Here is a 21,344-nt window from a genome sequence, read left to right as displayed (position 1 = left end):
ACAACAAACAAAGCAGATGTTTGACGAAAATCTTTAGTAGCTTGTAAATAATACTTTAAAGCACGAACCACGTCAAGATTGTGCAATAGATGTTCCTTCTTTGAAGAAAGATTAGGACACAATGACGGAACAACAATCAACTGATTGAAATTCTTATTAGATACCACCTTAGGAAAAAACCCAGGTTTGGTATGCAAAACTACCTTATCTGCATGGAAGATCAGATAAGGGGAATCACATTGTAAGGCAGATAACTCGGAAACTCTACGAGCCGAGGAAATAGCTACCAAAAATAGAACTTTCCAAGATAAAAATTCGATATCTATGGAATGAAGAGGTTTAAACGGAACCCCTTGAAGAACTTTAAGAACCAAATTTAAACTCCATGGCAGAGCAACGGGTTTAAACACAGGCTTGATTCTAACTCAAGCCTGACAAAAAGCCTGAACGTCTGGAACATCCGCCAGACGCTTGTGCAAAAGAATAGACAGAGCAAAAATCTGTCCCTTTAAGGAACTAGCTGACAATCCTTTTTCCAATCCTTCTTGGAGAAAGGATAATATCCTGGGAATACTGACTTTACTCCATGAGTAACCCTTGGATTCGCACCAATAAAGATATTTACGCCATATCTTATGATAGATTTTCCTGGTGACAAGCTTTCGTGCCTGAATTAAGGTGTCAATGACTGACTCGGAGAAGCCACGCTTTGATAAAATAAAGCGTTCAATCTCCAGGCAGTCAGTCTCAGAGAAATTAGATTTGGATGGTTAAAAGAACCCTGAAGTAGAAGGTCCTGTCTCAGCGGCAGAGTCCATGGTGGAAAGGATGACATGTCCACCAGATCTGCATACCAAGTCCTGCATGGCCACGCAGGTGCTATCAAGATCACTGATGCTCTCTCCTGCTTGATTTTGGCAATCAGACGAGGGAGCAGAGGAAACGGTGGAAACACATAACCTAGGAAGGTTGGGATCCCTGGACCTGGATCAGTAACAAGGAAGTTTGGCGTTCTGGCGAGACGCCATGAGATCCAGTTCTGGTTTGCCCCAACGAAGAATCAATTGTGCAAACACCTCCGGATGGAGTTCCCACTCCCCCGGATGAAAAGTCTGTCGACTTAGAAAATCCGCCTCCCAGTTCTCTACACCTGGGATATGGATAGCTGATAGGTGGCAAGAGTGAATCTCTGCCCAACTAATTATCTTTGAGACTTCCAACATCGCTAGGGAACTCCTTGTTCCCCCTTGATGGTTGATGTAAGCCACAGTCGTGATGTTGTCCGACTGAAATCTTATGAACCTCATTGTCGCTAGCTGAGGCCAAGCCTGAAGAGCATTGAATATCGCTCTTAGTTCCAGAATGTTTATCGGAAGGAGTGTCTCCTCCTGAGTCCATGATCCCTGAGCCTTCAAGGAGTTCCAGACTGCCCCCAGCCTAGAAGGCTGGCATCTGTCATTACAATTGTCCAATCTGGCCTGCGAAAGGTCATACCTTTGAACAGATGGACCCGAGATAGCCACCAGAGAAGAGAATCCCTGGTCTCTTGATCCAGATTTAGTAGAGGGGACAAATCTGTGTAATCCCCATTCGACTGACTGAGCATGCAGAGTTGCAGCGGTCTGAGATGTAGGCGGGCAAACGGCACTATGTCCATTGCCGCTACCATTAAGCCAATTACTTCCATACACTGAGCCACCGAAGGACGAGGAGTGGAATAAAGAACACGGCAGGAATTAAGAAGTTTTGATAACCTGGTCTCTGTCAGGTAAATCCTCATTTCTACAGAATCTCTTAGAGTTCCCAGAAAGGAGACTCTTGTGAGAGTGGATAGAGAACTCTTTTCTTCGTTCACTTTCCACCCATGCGACCTCAGAAATGCCAGAACTATGTCCGTATGAGACTTGGCAATTTGGAAATTTGACGCCTGTATCAGAATGTCGTCTAAATAAGGGGCCACTGCTATGCACCACGGCCTTAGGACCGCCAGAAGTGACCCCAGAACCTTCGTAAAGATTCTTGGGGCTGTAGCTAACCCAAAGGGAAGAGCTACAAACTGGTAATGCCTGTCTAGGAAGGCAAACCTGAGAAACCGATGATGATCTTTGTATATCGGAATGTGAAGATAAGCATCCTTTAAATCCACTGTAGTCATGTATTGACCCTCCGGGATCATAGGTAGGATGGTACGAATAGTCTCCATCTTGAATGATGGGACCCTGAGAAATTTGTTTAAGATCTTGGATTTAAGATTGGTCTGAAGGTTCCCTCTTTTTTGGGAACCACAAACAGATTTGAATAGAATCCTTGTCCCTGTTCCTCCTTTGGAACTGGGTGGATCACTCCCATAATTAGGAGGTCTTGAACACAGTGTAAAAATGCCTCTCTCTTTATCTGGTTTGCAGATAATTGTGAAAGGTGAAATCTCCCTTTTGGAGGAGAAGCTTTGAAGTACAGAAGATATCCCTGGGATACAATTTCCAACGCCCAGGGATCCTGGACATCTCTTGCCCAAGCCTGGGCGAAGAGCGAAAGTCTGCCCCCTACTAGATCCGTTACCGGATCGGGGGCCAATCCTTCATGCTGTCTTAGAGGCAGCAGCAGGCTTTTTGGCCTGCTTACCTTTGGTCCAAGTCTGGTTAGGTCTCCAGACCGATTTGGACTGGGCAAAAGTTCCCTCTTGTTTTGTATTAGAGGAAGTTGATGCCGCACTCGCCTTGAAGTTTCGAAAGGCACGAAAATTAGACTGTTTGGCCCTTGATTTGGACCTATCCTGAGGAAGGGCATGACCTTTTCCTCCAGTGATATCAGAAATGATCTCCTTGAAACCAGGCCCGAATAGGGTCTGCCCCTTGAAAGGAATATTAAGCAGCTTAGACTTTGAAGTAACGTCAGCTGACCACGATTTAAGCCATAACGCCCTACGCGCCTGAATAGCAAAACCAGAATTCTTAGCTGTTAGTTTAGTCAAATAAACAATGGCATCAGAAACAAAAGAATTGGCTAGCTTAAGTGCTCTAAGCTTGTCAAGTATATCATCCAATGGGGTCTCTACCTGTAAAGCCTATTCCAGAGACTCAAACCAGAAGGCCGCCGCAGCAGTGACTGGGGCAATGCATGCAAGGGGCTGTAGAATAAAACCTTGTTGAATAAACATTTTCTTAAGGTAACCCTCTAACTTTTTATCCATTGGATCTAAGAAAGCACAACTGTCCTCGACAGGGATAGTAGTACGCTTAGCTAGTGTAGAAACTGCTCCCTCCACCTTAGGGACCGTTTGCCATAAGTCCCGTGTGGCGGCATCTATTGGAAACATTTTCTTAAAAATAGGAGGGGGAGAGAACGGCACACCTGGTCTATCCCATTCCTTAGTAATAATTTCCGTAAACCCCTTAGGTATTGGAAAAACATCAGTGTAAACAGGTACTGCATAGTTTAAACACACAAGGATGAACAGTGGCACTACTTAGACTTTTCCTCTTATAATAAGTCAAATTCAGAGGTAAGAGTTAGATTAATTCTACTGTATGTTAGAGGAAATGGTGCTTGTGCACAAATATAAATATGAACACAAAGGAAGAATGGTATAAAGGATACCAGACTACCCAAAGTATGCACTTACAGCACTCTAGGTCTGAACTAAAGGTTGGGATTCCTTAACAGGATATTAAAATATAACTTTTATTGGTATTAAAATTAAAAAACCAAAGTTGTTTGGTTAATACATACACGATTAAAATTTGCTCCAGTGCTCAAATCAGTATAATGAGTTTCACATTAGATCACAATTTATGATAATTCGGCCTGAATAAATTCACTAGTAATAGTGATCTAAATAGTTCAATAGATCAACTCGGTAATGGTTACCATCAGAGTGTTCATCTGAATAGTAGAGCTCATGTATAAATTCTGATCAAGGTTGTGTACTCTCAGCTATATAAACTTATGCTATCATCATTCAATATAATGGGTGATAGCAGAGTAATGATTATTGTATATTAATAATGATTATCCACGAATAGGGGTACTGGTGAATTAAATATTCACAAAAACGAGGGTTTGATCAGTTATAACCTGGGTTATAATTTTAGCCTGTATATTTGTACTGCATAGGTACTGCATAGTATTTATCCAATCTACACAATTTCTCTGGCACTGCAATTGTATCACAGTCATTCAGAGCAGCTAAAACCTCCCTGAGCAACACGCAGAAGTGTTCAAGCTTAAATTTAAATGTTGATATCTCAGAATCAGGTTGAATCCTCTTCAGAAAAATCACCCACAGAAAGAAGCTCTCTTTCCTCAGCTTCTGCATATTGTGAGGGGGTATCAGACATAGCTACTAAAGCGTCAGTATGCTCTGTATTTCTTCTAACTCCAGAGCTGTCTCGCTTTCCTCGTAACCCAGGTAGTCTGGATAATACCGCTGACAGTGTATTATCCATGACTGCCGCCATGTCTTGTAATGTAAACGCCATGGGCGCGCTAGAGGTACTTGGCGCCTCTTGAGCGTGAGACCCTTGAGCGGGATTCGAAGGTTCTGACACGTGGGGCGAGTTAGTCGGCATAACTTCCCCCTCGTCACATTCCTCTGGTGATAAATTTTTTAAAGACAGAATATGGTCATTATTACTTAAAGTGAAATCAGTACATTTGGTACACATTCTAAGAGGGGGTTCCACCATGGCTTCTAAACATAATGAACAAGGAGTTTCCTCTATGTCAGACATGTTTAAACAGACTAGCAATGAGACCAGCAAGCTTGGAAAACACTTTAAAGCAAGTTAACAAGCAAAAAATAAAAACGGTACTGTGCCTTTAAGAAAAATAAAAAAAGGTCAGAATTTGAAAAACAGTGAAAAAAAGCAGTAAATCAAACGAAATTTTTACAGTTTGTATAATAAGCTAACAGAGCATTGCACCCACTTGCAAATGGATGATTAACCCCTTAGTTTAAAAAACGGATCAAAAAACCGATATAGACGTTTTTTAACAGTCACAACAAACTGCCACAGCTCTGCTGTGGCCCTACCTTCCCATACAAACGACTTTGGAAAGCCTAAAAACCCTTCAGAGAGGTCCTATAGCATTCAGGGGACTCCTAGAGGGAAGCTGGATGTCTCAGTCTGCAAAAGTTACTGCGCAATTAAGCGCTAAATTAGGCCCCTCCCACTCATGTCTACACAGTGGGAGGCCTAAGAAAACTGTTTCTAGGCAAATTTAAGCCAGCCATGTGGAAAAAAACTAGGCCCCAATAAAGTTTTATCACCAAAACATATATAAAAACGTTTAAGCACTCCCAGCAAACGTTTTATATGACAGGAATTGAAAAATAATAAGAGTATTACCTTTGACAGTAAGCATAATACCAGTCGCTATTAAATCACTGTAATCAGGCTTACCTTAAATAAATCTGGTATCAGCAGTATTTTCTAGCATTTACATTCCTCTAGAAAAAATTTAAACTGCACATACCTCATAGCAGGATAACCTGCACGCCATTCCCCAGCTGAAGTTAACTCTCTCTTCAGTTATGTGTGAGAACAGCAATGGATCTTAGTTACAACCTGCTAAGATCATTAGAGACCACAGGCAGATTCTTCTTCTATTATCTGCCTGGAACCAAAATAGTACAACTCCGGTACCATTTGAAAATAACAAACTTTTGAATTGAAGAAAAAACAACTACATTTCACCACATCTCTCTTACTGCTTCCATGCTTGTCGAGAGTTGCAAGAGAATGACTGGAGGTGGCAGTTAGGGGAGGAGCTATATAGACAGCTCTGCTATGGGTGATCCTCTTGCAACTTCCTGTTGGGAAGGAGAATATCCCACAAGTAATGGATGATCCGTGGACTGGATACACCTTACAAGAGAAAACAGATGAGTAAAGCTGACCGTACAGTTTTGGAACAAGTCTAGTGGTAGCAAATCCATTAACAAGTTTAAAGACAAGCTACGTTAGGTTTAAATGGATTTCGCAACACCATCTGAAGAACCAAATTAAGATCCCAAGGAGTATTTCTGAAAGCAGTATAAATCCTTCACAAAAACCTTGAACGTTGTAAAGGTATTGATACGTTTTCCCCTCAAACCATTTAGAAAAAAACTGCCATAATACTGTAATAAGTCTTTGCTGTAATTGTCTTCCAGATCTGCAAAACAACAATCCTCTTATATTTTTCAGAGTCAAAGACTGCAATAAAGCCAGCAGTGCCAAGTAATGGTAAAGAAAGAGACAATGACAAAAGATTTAGAACTTGAGGAAGTAACCTGATACTATAATATACTATGTCCAAAAACTATCTTCTCTCAGTCCAAGCTAGGAAATGTCATATGTTTGAATAATATAAAGAAGCGTTACAAATTGAAGAAATACTTAAGCCAGGCAGAATCACCAAAGAATTAAAACTGCATCTAAATATTCCAAACAGTGCCATAGCGCTTAAGACATTTTTATATATATATATATATATATATATATATATATATATATATAAAAAAAGACCAATCTAGTTTGCGAAAACCAACTCCAGTGAAGAATGTTTTCCAACAGATGGGAATGACCCTACCTAGTGATAGAGATTAATCTTTTGTGACACAGCCACAAAATACCCATTCTTCTGTGCCAGAAGGAACAACTAAAACAACATATTGTGAAACAAAGAATAAGAGATCACCTACAGGGTGGATACAATTAGACCCAAGATTACAAATCAATCTTTTCATGTTGGTAAATGCATGTTGCTTTTAACAGTGTGTATGCAATTCATTGGAAGCTACTGTACCTCTGATGTATAAAAGCTCACACTGCATTCATTTAGTATATCTTTTTTTTGTCTAATGCTTAATTACCTGTTTGGTTAATCAGCCTATTGCATTTGACAACCATACCCAACTATAGTGCCTGCTGTTCATACCTACCTATAATACCTGAAATTATCTTGAGTACATGCTGGCTATACCCAGCCTAATGTAACTGTCATATAACAATGCCTGCCAGACATGACATACATCTTGCAGCTAGACCCTGCTTTCCATTACTATCTATAGTACCCATTTGGTCCTACAAGTCTGTTTATTGAATAAGCTTGGCCTGTTAACTAACAATAATACCTGATGGTCTGTTATCTGTCAACTTTTGTATGCTTAAAGGGACAGTATACTGTAAAATAGTTTTTCCCTTAATGTGTTTACAATTGCTTTTTTTACCAACTGCAGAGTAAAAAATGTATGAAAATTAGCTTTTTAAGGTTTATTTCTGTATATTAAAGCTCTGATTTTGTGTTTTGAAGCCACAACCTAATAAAATAGGTTGAGCTTGTAGGTATAATCAGATCTCATTACTGTATCACATTGTGTACATATACCTGCTTCTTTATCTTATATCTGTCCTTAAAACAATCACCAATACTTTGAGAGAACAATGGAAAATCAACATTTTATTACCTTATCTCTGCTATATCACACTGGGAGTGTAATTTCTTCTGCTGGCTGTGTTTACAAAGCTTATCTATAGCTGGTACGCGCGGCCACAAACTTTCAGAATAGGTGGGGATACCACATGCTAAATTAACCATTTCAAATGCCAATATAAGGGTAAAGGAGCTACTTGTAAACAATTTAATACACTCCAGCAGGTAAAGTGGATCATTGGGAACAAATTAAAGGGGAGAAAATATTTGAGTAAACTGTCCCTTTAACTTTACCTGCTATCTTGTAAATTAGATACTTTTCATAAACCAACAGTTACTTAGTTATGTTATGCTCTGTGCACCAGCATTTAAACAGTGTGTCTGCTCATAGAGCTAATGGTGGCTTGCATCATGGAAACTGAGTTATCATCAACACAAGGCACCACTGATTTTCAGAGCAGACACACTGTTTAAAATGCTGGTGCACTATGTAGATATGCAACATGTATCCCTGCACAGTAAAAGCTCTCAATGAAACAGCTTTTACTAGAAGAGTTTTTACTAATACTAAAACTAGAACTTTCAACTTTTAACTAAAAGAAGGTTCATTTTTACATTTGTCAAATTGGAAAATTTCCTATTTTTATTTATTTTTAGATTGTCTGTCAACTAGGCAAACATATCCATATCTTTATAACATAAGTTAAAAAAGGCTTACTTTTCATTCACTGGCACAAAGATGAAGTCCTTTTTGAAAATATCAACATCTCGAGTCCATGTTTTCACACTTTGATGTCGTCGCTCTGCTGCTCTGATGAAAACATAAATGTTCAAAACACAATTATTCACAATTTAAATGTTTTAAAAGCTCAAAAATATACAACTGAAATAAACAGAATAATAAATATGTAATACAAATTATTTTCTAAACAGCAGGAAAATCCTACAATTTTCAAGCTAAACATAACACAAGCAAGAATGTAATAAATAAACTAAACAGTGCAATCTGTACTTAGCTATATTTGAATACATAAGTGATTATCAATCAGAGTTTTGGGGTTCACAAGACTATCATAAACAGCAAAGGAAATAGGACCAGGTGATAAATAGTAGAAAACTTGATAACTGTGTAGAAACCACACCATCATGTTTGACATCGGCAGCTTTCTAGTTTTGTAACATTTTCAAAAATAAATATAATCTACTAAATGCTGCAACGTATATGGAATCATTTAAAATATTAGTTTGCTGTTATATAGGTTATGGTAAAAAAATAAACTATCATAATTCACACAGCATGCAATTTACTTATGTAATCACATTTACTTAGTACTTTTTCATTCTATGAAACAATGCATATAATTAATGCAAACACTGCTGAAGACACAACAAAAAATACCAACAACAAAAGACACCACGACAACAAAGAAAATATGGTAAAATTAGTAATTTGGAACATGTTTTAAATGCATGCTCTCATCTAAAATTAATGCCCCTTCAAAGCATCTGTTAATGATATTAATTTAATAAAAATTAAAAACAATTATATAATTTTAACCGTTTAATCGTATAGTTGCCTCTCTATAGTTTTACATTCAAGTTTGAAAAAGTTATGATAAACAAAACTTATGGACATTTGTGGTCTGCTTGCAAGAATGACAATTGCTTTTACTCTGGGTGATGTTTTCAAATATCAAGCCTTCAAGATATGGAATCTATATCCTGAAATTAAGAAATATAAGACTTAATCCAAAAGCCACTGCCCCAAAGCTGGTTTAGTCCCAATACTACACTTGACAAATCAGAATTTAAAATAAGTAAACAACACAAACTGTAATACAAAGTATGGACTGGGCTCTCCCTCTAAATATAAGCATTGGAAAAACTCTTTACTTAGCTTGCGGAAGAGGTATTTGGTAATAAAACTGAGAACTGAGGAAGTGTGTTCTATCATACAGACCAAATCCATGAACCAGGTCTTTTTTAGCCAAGCTGCTTTCCTATTTAGACCTTTTCATTGTTTGCCCCATAGACTTTAACCTCTTCTGCTAATTGGACATAGCTAACACGTCACGGGGTACTTTGGCCAGCGTACCCTGTTGACATAGTAGCTACGTACAACCTTCTCCCTCAATCTGTGGTCCCAGCCATCATCTCTGACAGCTAAGACCTAAGCAAGAGGGTGATGGAATCTGTCTTCATGGGGCAAGGGAGCACTGAAAACCCTCCCGTTACCATATGAAGCAGATTTCGGATGTAAACAGTGACACTCATGTATCACTGTTTGCATCTGCTGTGGGTGGTGTGGGAGGGTTAGGAAGCAGGCGGCCAGCACATCATTGGAGAGGTGGGAAGAGAGGGGATCGCTACACTAGAGAAAAGGGTTGTTTTTTTTGTAAATAAATAAATAAATACAAATAATAATTAAAAAAAGACAATTTATGCTTACCTGATAATTTAATTTATTTTATGGTGGTGAGAGTCCACGATCCATTACTCATGGGAATTACATTGTCTACCACTAGGAGGAGGCAAAGGTCCCCAAACCCCAAGAGCTCTATAACCCCCCCCCCCAACCTCACACATACCTTAGTCTAACGTATAGCCAAGCAAGTGAGGTAAGAAAAACATAAATTATGCTTACCTGATAATTTCATTTCCATCTCTATGGGAAGAGTCCACAGCTGCATTCCTTACTTGTGGGAAATAATGAACCTGCCCACCAGGAGGAGGCAAAGATACCCCAGCCAAAGGCTTAAATACTGCTCCCACTCCCCTCATCTCATCCCCCAGTCATTCTTTGCCTTTCGTCCCAGGAGGTTGGCAGAGAAGTGTCAGAAGTTGGTTTTGTCTCTTATGGAGGGCAGTACTCTTCGACATAGCCCCAGTCATTCTGCAGAGGGAACAAGAAAAAGTAAAAGAAATATCAGGGTGAAAAAGGTGCCAGAAGAAAAAAATTCAAATTTAGGGCCACTCATCGGAGAACACGGGCGGGAGCTGTGGACTCTTCCCATACAGATGGAAACAAATGATCAAGTAAGCATAATTTTTGTTTTCCATCTTAATATGGGAAGAGTTCACAGCTGCATTCCTTACTTGTGGGAAATATATACCCAAGCCCTAGAGTATACGGAATGCTAACGGGAGGGAAAAAAAGAGAGGCAAACCCTAATCTGAGAGCACCACAGCCTGCAAACCCTTTCTCACGAAGGCTGCTTCAGCAGAAGCAAAAAACATCAAACTTGTAAAATTTTGGAAAAGTATGTAAGGAGAGCCAGGTAGCCGCGTTACAAAACAGATCCATAGAGGCCTCATTTTTGAAGACCCAAGAGCAAACCACTGCTCTCGTAGAATGAGCCGTAATCCTCAGAGGAGGCTTATGTCCCGCCATTTCTATGCTAAACGGATGACACTCCTCAGACAAAAAGATAAGGAAGTCGAAGAGGCCCTCTGACCCCGACGCTTCCCGGAAAAGAGAACAAACAGAGAAAGAGGTTTGTCTAAATTCCTTTGTGGCCCGAAGATAGAACTTTAAGGCACACACCACATCCAGAATACGTTGTAAACGTTCCATCGACGAAAAAGGATTAGGACATAAGAAAGGAACCACAATCTCTTGATTGATGTTGCGAATTGACACAACCTTAGGAAGAAAAGCTAACTTGGTTCGTAGAACAGCCTTATCAGCATGAAAAGTCAGATAAGGAGGGACGCATTGCAAGGCAGCAATCACAGATACTCGTACGTGCAGAAGCAATGGCCAGTAGAAAAATGTAACGTCTACTTTATGCATAGGCTCCAACAGAGTCCGTCGCAAAACCTTAAGGACAAGATTTAAACTCCAAGGAGGAGTCTTAGATCTAAACACAGGTCTGATCCCGAAAGAACCTTAACAAATGGCTGCACATCTGGAAGCTCTGCAAACCTCTTGTGCAGTAACACTGACAGGGCGAAAACTGTCCCTTCAGGGGACTTGCAGAAAAGCCCTTCTCTAGTTCAATCTAGAGAACAAAATAAGTAGGTCCTCCACACCTTATGATAGATGCGACGAGCAACCAGCTTATGAGCTTGAACGAGAGTAAAAATAACTCTCTCAGAAAACCTTCTCTTGGCTAGGACTAAGCGTTCAATCTCCACGCAGTCAGCCTCAGAGAATCTAGACATTGATTAACAAAGAGACCTTAGTCAGCCGATCCCTGACACAAGGTAACTTCCACGGAGGAGATGATGACATCCCCACTAGATCTGCGAGCCATATCCTTCGCGGCCAAGATGGAGCCGTCAGTGTCACTGATGCCTGCTTGACAGGAGCCACTACACTAGAAAGTAGTGGGAACGGTCGGAAAGGATAATTTAGATTGAACCTCCAAGGCACCGCTAATGCATCTGTTAGCTCCGCCTGAGGATCCCTGTACCTCGACCCCTATCTGGGTAGCTTGGTATTGAGACGTTATAAGATCTTCCTCTTGCAAATCTCTGAAAACACTCGGGATGGAGAGACCATTCTCCTGGATGGAAGGATTGCTGAGGAAAACCGCTTCCCAGTTGTCCACACCCGGAATGTGGATCGCTGACAGCGATCAAATGCGGGTCTCCCCACCAGAATCCGAGATACTTCCCACAAAACTAGGGAGCTTCTCGTCCCCCCGATGTTTGATGTAAGCCACCGAGGATATATTGTTTGATTGGAATCTGATTAACTGGGACGAATCCAGCAGAGGCCAAGCCTTTAGAGCATTGTATATTGCCCAAAGATCCAAAATGAGATCAGGAGGGAGCTTTACCTCCTGAGACCAGAGGCCCTGTGCCTTCCTGGCACCCCAAACAGACTTGCAACCGTAGTCACAATCCCAGGATAGTCTTGAGACGGACGTCCCTCAGGACAAGTGACCCGGACAAAACTACCAAGAGAGCAATTCTCCCGATTGGTTGTCCAGAGAATCTGTTGAAACAGATCCGAATGATCGCCATTTCACTAGTTCAGCATGCACAGTTGCAACAGTCTGAGGTGAAACCTGGCAAGGGAAATTATGTCCAAGCTGGACACCATGAGATCAATCACCTCCATACACCGAGCCACAGATGGCCTTAAGGAGATCAGGAGGGCAAGACATGTTGAAGCTAGCTTGCAACATCTCTGGTCTGTTAGAAATATTCTCATGTCTATGGAGACTATTATTGGTACAAGAAGGGAGCATCCTTCAGATCTATCGTGGTCATGAACTACCCCTCACAAACAAGGGGAAGAATGGACCTTATTGTCTCCATCTTAAACGAGGAGACATTTAAAAACCTGCTTAAGCACTTTAGGTCCAGAATCGAACTAAAAGTTTCCTCCTTCGTAGGGACCACGAAAAGGTTTGAATAGTATCTGAAACCTTTTACTGCGATAGGCGCCGGGACAATAACTCCCAGAGGACAGATCCCATACACACCCCAGAAAGGCTTCCCTCCTTTCTGGTCAGGAAGACAGGAGAAATCTGCCCTTGGGTGGCTGAGACTTAAAACCCTGTAACCTGAGCTATGACCTCCAGGCACAAAGATCCTGCACGTCCCTGAACAAAGCGACTGAAAAGAGCAACATACTGCCCCTACACGATCCAGAAGAGGACCGGGGACAGCCCATTCATGCAGACGTAGACTCAGCAGGCTTCTTGCTCTGCTTTGATTTATTCCAGGACTGAGTCGGTTTCCAAAAGCTCTTGGTTTGCTCTGGCTTAGGAGAGGACTGCTGACATGGGCTTTATCAGAATGAAAAGAACAAAAATCGTTCCTTAGATTAGTTCATATACTCTTGCGGTAGGAGGGCACCCTTGCCCCCTGTGACCGTGGAGATAATTGAGTCCAGGCCTGGACCAGACAAAATAATTTCCTTAAAGGGAGGGAAGAAGTCTAGACTTAGAAGTGATATCTGCAGACCATGACTTCAGCCAGAGCCCGACGGCAACCGAATAAACTGCCCAATAGCAGCACAGATAAAAGAATCAACAACCCTCAAGGCCGTAAATCTTTTTCTGATTAACGTCGAGGGGATCCTCCACCCTGATCAAATCCTGTAAGGAGTCACACCAGAAGGCAGTCTCTCTCCAGTAACCACGGCGACAGCCGCCGCCAGTTGAAACCAACATCCAGTAAGTTGAAAGATCTTTCTTACAAGAGTTTCCATCTTTTATCCATGGGCTCTTCAAACAAAGAACTATCCTCAAGCGGGATAGTAGTACGTTTAGCAAGGGTGAAGATAACGCCATCCCATTTAGGGACTGAACCTCATAACTCCATTGAGAGTGTACAGGGCCGGGACAATTTATTAAAGGGAGAAGAGGGGGAAAAGGAATCTAATCCCGTCCCATTCATTCTTAAAAATGTTCACCATCTAACAGGAGCAGGGAAGGATAAGGTACCACCCTGTCCTCAAACTCTATCCAATTTAGAAATTAAAGGTTCATCAGGCAATTTGACCTCTGGAACCTCTGAATTCACCAAAAACTTCCTTTAGAAGAAAGCACAAATTCCAAAACTAAAGTCTAGTTCCTCTGCAGCCGAATGTTTAGAGGCAGCAGACTCCAACCCAGAATGTTCATACTCTGAAGTCTCAGAAAGAACTACATCCTCGGATAACCCTCCATTAAATCCAATAAATTATCTGATGTACTCTGGGAAGGAGTGCAATATGTAACCTTTAGCTTGCGCTTTAGCAGGGCGAAGTAAAGCATTAAAGGCCACAGACACCGCCGTTTGAACTGCGCCGTCTGGAGAAAAAAGGCCCCCTCCAGATGAAGGATCAGCAATGCTACAGGAAAATTGCATGTGTAGAGAAATAAGAATGTAGGATACGCACCTCACTGGACGACAACTCCTCAGAGGTGGACGGCTCCGTGGTATCAAACATGTTTGATATTATCACATTATGAAGGCATATGGAACATAATTGAGAGGGCAAAACTAAGGCCTCCTCACCATATAAACAGGAATTATTCATTAGGAATAGAGGCAGTGCCCTCTAAAGTAAGATAATCCTCCATCGCTAGTGCAATAACTGGAGAACCAGAGAAATAAAACATATTTTATTCAAAAAAACGGCACCCTTATTCCCCAATGGCTAGGGCACTCACCACCTCCTATGACCCAGAGAGTACAGAGATTTATGACTCCTCTCTGATAGACACCCGGTCAGGAAAAAGGGAATGAATCACATGGTGCACAATGCAGGACCGTCCCTGCTATGAGAAAGCACACCAAGCTTGTAAGCTGCATGGCTTTCAAAGTGAAAGTGTTATTCCATAACAGCCTATGAGCCCATAACATCTCACACATAAAAGCAGCATAAAATCAAATAAACATATAAGATTAATCACCTCTGTTCAATAATCCCCTTAAGGAGATATTAACCCTTGATTCTATACAGATAAAAGGAGCCGCACTGTGACCCTGTCTTCTTGCGTTATCATACATGTGTAAAATATGAAAGGATCTTACCAGAATCTACGCTGTGGAACAGGAACACGGCCCTTCAAGTGTGACAGATAGTAGCATCGCTCCTGACATGACGTGAAGAAAGCACACAGCAAAACTCGTCAACGCTGATTGTCTATGGAGCTGTTAATATGAGTCAGGATTGTTTTGCATAAAGACTCTCCCTGCATCTCTGGACTCTCATGCTCTCACTGAGAGGCTGACAGGACTACTTAAAACTCCAGTTCCATCTCGAAGAGTACTACCCTCCATAAGAGAATACTCCAAAATCTTCTAACACTTCTCTGCCAACCTCCTGTGACGAAAGGCAAAGAATGAGTGGGGTTATGAGGAAGTGGGGGAGGTATTTAAGCCTTTGGCTGGGGTGTCTTTGCCTCCTCCTGGTGGCTAGGTTCAGTATTTCCCACAAGTAAGGGATTCAGCTGTGGACTCTTCCCATATTAAGATGATAAAAAAGTAGGCAAAAAAATGTGCTAAAACAAATCAACTCCAAGAAAAAACAAATAGTGGGAGCTTGTGGACTCTCACCACCATTAAAGAAATAAATGTATCAGTTAAGCATAAATTTTTTTTCATACAGATGGTGAGAGTCCACGATCCATTACTCATGGGAACCAATACCCAAGCTGTGGCAGTCCACAAGTAATAACATAAAGGGAGGGATTTAAAAAACATCTTTTTCACTGAGAAAATAAATCCACAGCCTCAAATCATTTTTTATTTATTTATTTTACAATGCACTTAAAAACAGGCATATCTATCAAACTGAGACAACTGCCTGAAGGACCTTTTTTACCAAAGGCTGCTTCAGAGGAAGCAAAAACATAAAAATGGTAAAAAAAATAAATAAAGTATGCATAGAAGACCAAGTAGCTGCCTTGCAAATTTGAAGCCTCATTCTTGAACGCCCAAGAAGTGGTAACTGACCTAATAGAATGAGCCATAATCTGCTGTGGCAGAGGCTGACCTGCCATTAAATAAGCTCTGTGTATCAAAAGTTTCAACCAAGAGGCTAAATAAACAGCAGAGGCCTTCAGACCTTTCCTAGGCCCAGAGAAAAGAACAAACTAGAGGCATTATTAGGATTAGGACACAAAGAGGGAACAACAATCTCTCTACCAAAGTTTTCTAAAGAAACAACCTTAGGCAAAAAATGAGATGCTGTCCGCAAAATAGCTTTATCCTGATGAAAAATCATATAAGGAGGCTCACAAGAAAGAGCAGCTAATTCAGAAACTCTTCTAGCAGAAGATATGGCCAAAAGAAACAACACATTCCACTAAAGTAGTTTAATGTCAAATTTATGCATAGGCTAAAAAAGAGGAGCCTGCAAAACCCTTAACACTAGATTAAGTTTACAAGGAGGAAAAATAGGCTTGATAAGAGGTTTAATTCGGACCAGAGCCTGAACAAAACAATTAACATTAGGAAGACTAGTAATCTTTCTATGCAACAAAAAATGAAAGAGCAGAAATCTGTCCTCTCATGGAACTGGCAGATAAACCCTTATCTAAACCATCTAGCAAAAACTGAAGAATTCTAGGAATTCTAAAAGAATGACAGGAAAAAACATGATCTATACACCAGGAAATTAAAGTTTTCAAAACCTTGTGATAAATCTTCCTTGAAAATTTGAGAAACCTCTGTCTCAGAATTAAGCGTTCAATTTCCATGCCATCAAGTGTTAGAGACTTTAGATTCAGACGTAAGAAAGGACCCTTGAGAGAGAAGGTCTCACCACAGAAGAGGCTAAGGAGGCCAACTGGACATAGGAACCAGATCCACATACCACATCCTGGGGTAATCGGGATTACAAATTACTTCTCTAGCTTTATCTTGGAACAACAAGAGGAGGAATCAGATGAGCAGCCTGAAATGACCAAGGAACTACTAAAGCATCCACTACCTCTGACTGAGGATCCCTGGACCTTGCAAAGAACCTGGGAAGTTTGTTGTTCAAACGAGAGGCCATCAGATCTGTCTCTGGTAGACCTCAAAAGATCCACAATCATCCTGATGAAGAGACCACTCCCCTGGATGTAGAGACCGACGACTGAGAAAGTCTGCCTTCCCCCTGATGGTTGACATAAGCTACTGCTGTGACATTGTCTGTCTGGAACCCCTAGATAAGACTCCCTTTTAAACAGAGGTCAATCTTGAAGGGCCCTGAAAATTGCATGGAGTTCTATAATATTGATAGGTAACCTCACCTCCAGAGGATCCCAAACCCTCTGTGCTGTTAGTGACCCCCAAACAGCTCCCCAACCTGAAAGACCTGCATCTGTGGTGACCACAGAGCAGGTAGGATGAGCAAAAGAAGCCCCCTGAAGAAAAACAACTGATGATTCAGTCATCAAGTCAGAGACTGACTTGTACTGGAATCTAAGAATATCTTTTGATATAGCTGAGTATAATCCCTGCACTATTGACACAGCATACAAAGCTGAAGAGGACTCATGTAAAATTAAGCAAATGGAATTGCATCTGAAGTTGCAATCATGAGACCTAGTACTTCCATACACAGAGCCACTAAAGGTTCATACAAGCTGACACCAATTTTTATCTGTCTCTGCTCTGTTAGAGAAAGACTCATGGACACAGTCTATTTGGAAACCTAGGAAAGAAACATTTGTCTCAGGAATCAAATAACTCTTTGGTAAATTGATCCTCCAACCATGTCTTTGAAGAAACAACAATAGTAGATTGTTGTCCTATGCATCAACAAATCTAAACATGAACCACATAAATGAGCTGAAAAAGGTACATCAGCTTTTACAATAAGCCCACCTAATAATGGTAGAAAAGTGTTCAGGAGACTCAGTTTCTAGGATAAATTTAGGGACAGATTTTCCCTGCTCCATTATATCATATAGACAAGTAATGCATTTAACACTATAAAACCCCTTAAGAAAACCCTTGAGGAAAGGAAACCATAACCCCCACCTAAGCAGCTTTACAAGCACGCTAAGCCAAACTAAGCATAACTGTCGAATGTGGGCCAAACGACTGACTGTTTAAAAGGTAGAAAACGGACCAAAAAACCTGAGGTGCGCCTAACCGGAAAAACAAGCACTAACCTGACAAGCGTACATGAATGTGGGGACGTGTGCTAACCCGACAGACAAAACCCAGTGCGCACAACTAACCTGTATCCTAGAAGCTAAGGAATGTGCGCTAACACGAGTGTAACCCGAAGTAGAAAAACAGAATTTATGCTTACCTGATAAATTACTTTCTCCAACGGTGTGTTCGGTCCACGGCGTCATCCATTACTTGTGGGATATTCTCCTCCCCTACAGGGAAAGGCAAGGAGAGCACACAGCAAGAGTTGTCCATATAGCTCCCCCTCTGGCTCCGCCCCCCAGTCATTTGACCGACGGTTAGGAGAAAAAGGAGAAACTATAGGGTGCCGTGGTGACTGTAGTGTATAAAGAAAAAGAAAATTTTTTCAAACCTGATTAAAAAACCAGGGCGGGCCGTGGACCGGACACACCGTTGGAGAAAGTAATTTATCAGGTAAGCATAAATTCTGTTTTCTCCAACATTGGTGTGTCCGGTCCACGGCGTCATCCATTACTTGTGGGAACCAATACCAAAGCTTTAGGACACGGATGAAGGGAGGAAGCAAATCAGGTTACCTAAACAGAAGGCACCACGGCTTGCAAAACCTTTCTCCCAAAAACAGCCCCCGAAGAAGCAAAAATATCAAATTTGTAAAATTTGGCAAAAGTGTGCAGACAAGACCAAGTCGCTGCCTTACATATCTGATTAACAGAAGCCTCGTTCTTGAAGGCCCATGTGGAAGCCACAGCCCTAGTGGAGTGAGCTGTGATTCGTTCAGGAGGCTGCCGTCCGGCAGTCTCATAAGCCAATCGGATAATGCTTTTCAGCCAGAAAGAAAGAGACGTAGCAATAGTTTTTTGTCCTCTCCTCTTACCAGAGTAAACGACAAACAAGGATGAGGTTTGTCTAAAATTCTTTGTTGCTTCTAAATAGAACTTTAAAGCACAGAATACATCTAAATTGTGTAACAAACGTTCCTTCTTTGAAACTGGATTCGGGCACAGAGAAGGAACAACTATTACCTGGTTAAAATTCTTGTTGGAAACAACTTTTGGAAGAAAACCAGGCTTGGTACGCAAAATAACCTTATCTGAATGGAACACCAGATAGGGTGGATCACACTGCAAAGCAGATAATTCAGAAACTCTTTTAGCAGAAGAAATAGCAACCAAAAACAGAACTTTCCAAGATAGCAACTTGATATCTATGGAATGTAAGGGTTCAAATGGAAGCCCCTGAAGAACTGAAAGAACTAAATTTAGACTCCAAGGGGGAGTCAAGGGTCTGTAAACAGGTTTGATTCTGACCAAAGCCTGTACAAAAGCTTGTACCTCTGGCACAGCTGCCAGTCGTTTGTATAACAAGACAGATAAAGCAGAAATCTGTCCTTTTAGAGAACTCGCTGACAATCCCTTATCCAAACCTTCTTGGAGAAAGGAGAGGATCTTAGGAATTTTAATCTTACTCCAGGAGAATCCCTTGGATTCACACCAACAGATATATCTTTTCCATATTTTATGGTAAATCTTTCTAGACACAGGTTTTCTGGCTTGGACCAGAGTATCTATCACTGAATCTGAAAAACCCAAGCTTGGATAAAATCAAACGTTCAATTTCCAAGCAGTCAGCTGCAGAGAAATTAGATTTGGATGTTCGAATGGACCTTGTACTAGAAGATCCTGTCTCAAAGGTAGCTTCCATGGTGGAGCCGATGACATATTCACCAGGTCTGCATACCAAGTCCTGCGCGGCCACGCAGGAGCTATCAGAATCACCGAGGCCTTCTCCTGTTTGATCTTGGCTACAAGCCTGGGAAGGAGAGGGAACGGTGGAAACGCATAAGCTAGGTTGAACGACCAAGGCGCCACTAATGCATCCACTAGAGTGGCCTTGGGATCCCTGGATCTGGACCCGTAGCAAGGAACCTTGAAGTTCTGACGAGACGCCATCAGATCCATGTCTGGAATGTCCCATAATTGAGTCAACTGGGCAAACACCTCCGGGTGGAGTACCCACTCCCCCGGATAGAAAATCTGACGACTAAGATAATCCGCCTCCTAGTTGTCTACTCCTGGGATGTGGATTGCAGATAGGTGGCAGGAGTGATCCTCCGCCCATTTGATGATCTTGGATACCTCTCTCATCGCCAAGGAACTCCTTGTTCCTCCCTGATGGTTGATGTAAGCTACAGTCGTCATGTTATCTGACTGGAATCTTATGTATCCGGCCTTCGCTAGATGAGGCCAAGCCCGGAGATCATTGAATATCGCTCTCAGTTCCAGGATGTTGATCGGGAGAAGAGACTCTTCCCGAGACCATAAACCCTGAGTTTTCAGGGGATCCCAGACCGCGCCCCAGCCTGATAGACTGGCGTCGGTCGTGACAATGACCCACTTTGGTCTGCAGAAACTCATTCCCTGAGACCGGTGATCCTGTCTACTGGAGCATGCACAGTTGTAATGGTCTTAGATGAATTCGAGCAAAAGGAACTATGTTCATTGCTGCAACCATCAACCCTACTACTTCCATGCACTGAGCTATGGAAGGCTGCAGAATAGAGAGAAGAACTTGACAAGCGTTTAGAAGCTTTGACTTTCTGACTTCTGTCAGGAAGATCTTCATTTCAAAAGAATCTATTATTGTTCCCAAAAAGGGAACTCTTGTCGACGGAGACAGGGAACTCTTTTCTACGTTCACCTTCCACCCGTGAGATCTGAGAAAGGCTAGAACAATGTCTGTATGAGCCTTTGCCTTGGAAAGAGACGACGCTTGAATTAGAATGTCGTCCAGATAAGGTGCCACTGCAATGCCCCTTGGTCTTAGAACCGCTAGAAGGGACCCGAGCACCTTTGTGAAAATTCTGGGAGCAGTGGCTAGTCCGAATGGGAGAGCCACGAACTGATAATGTTTGTCCAGAAAGACAAACCTTAGGAACTGATGATGATCTTTGTGGATAGGAATATGTAGATACGCATCCTTTAAATCCACGGTAGTCATATATTGACCCTCCTGGATTGTAGGTAAAATTGTTCGAATGGTTTCCATTTTGAACGATGGAACTCTGAGAAATTTGTTTAGAATTTTTAAATCCAGAATTGGTCTGAAAGTTCCCTCTTTTTTTGGGAACTACAAACAGATTTGAGTAAAAACCCCTGACCTTGTTCCACAGTTGGAACTGGGTGTATCACTCCCATCTTTAACAGGTCTTCTACACAATGTAAGAATGCCTGTCTACTTATTTGGTTTGAAGATAAGTGAGAAATGTGGAACCTTCCCCCTGGGGGTAGTTCCTTGAATTCTAGAAGATAACCCTGAGAGACTATTTCTAGTGTCCAGGGATCCTGAACATCTCTTGCCCAAGCCTGAGCAAAGAGAGAGAGTCTGCCCCCTAC

General features: G+C 41.6%; 1 protein-coding gene across 1 annotated transcript in view; it reads right to left on the bottom strand.

The window, feature by feature from the left end:
* SENP7 (SUMO specific peptidase 7) overlaps positions 1–21,344 on the bottom strand; it is a 625,329-nt gene that overhangs the window by 197,356 nt on the left and 406,629 nt on the right. The window contains exon 12 of the mRNA XM_053707566.1: positions 8,135–8,227. Within this exon, the coding sequence (XP_053563541.1) occupies positions 8,135–8,227 (93 nt within the window). The remainder of the gene's footprint in view (positions 1–8,134; positions 8,228–21,344) is intronic.

The sequence above is a fragment of the Bombina bombina genome, chromosome 3, assembly GCF_027579735.1.
Source record: "Bombina bombina isolate aBomBom1 chromosome 3, aBomBom1.pri, whole genome shotgun sequence".
Classification (NCBI taxonomy): Eukaryota; Metazoa; Chordata; class Amphibia; order Anura; family Bombinatoridae; genus Bombina; species Bombina bombina.
Note: the sequence above shows the minus strand (reverse complement) of the source record. Positions and strands in the feature narration are given on the sequence as shown.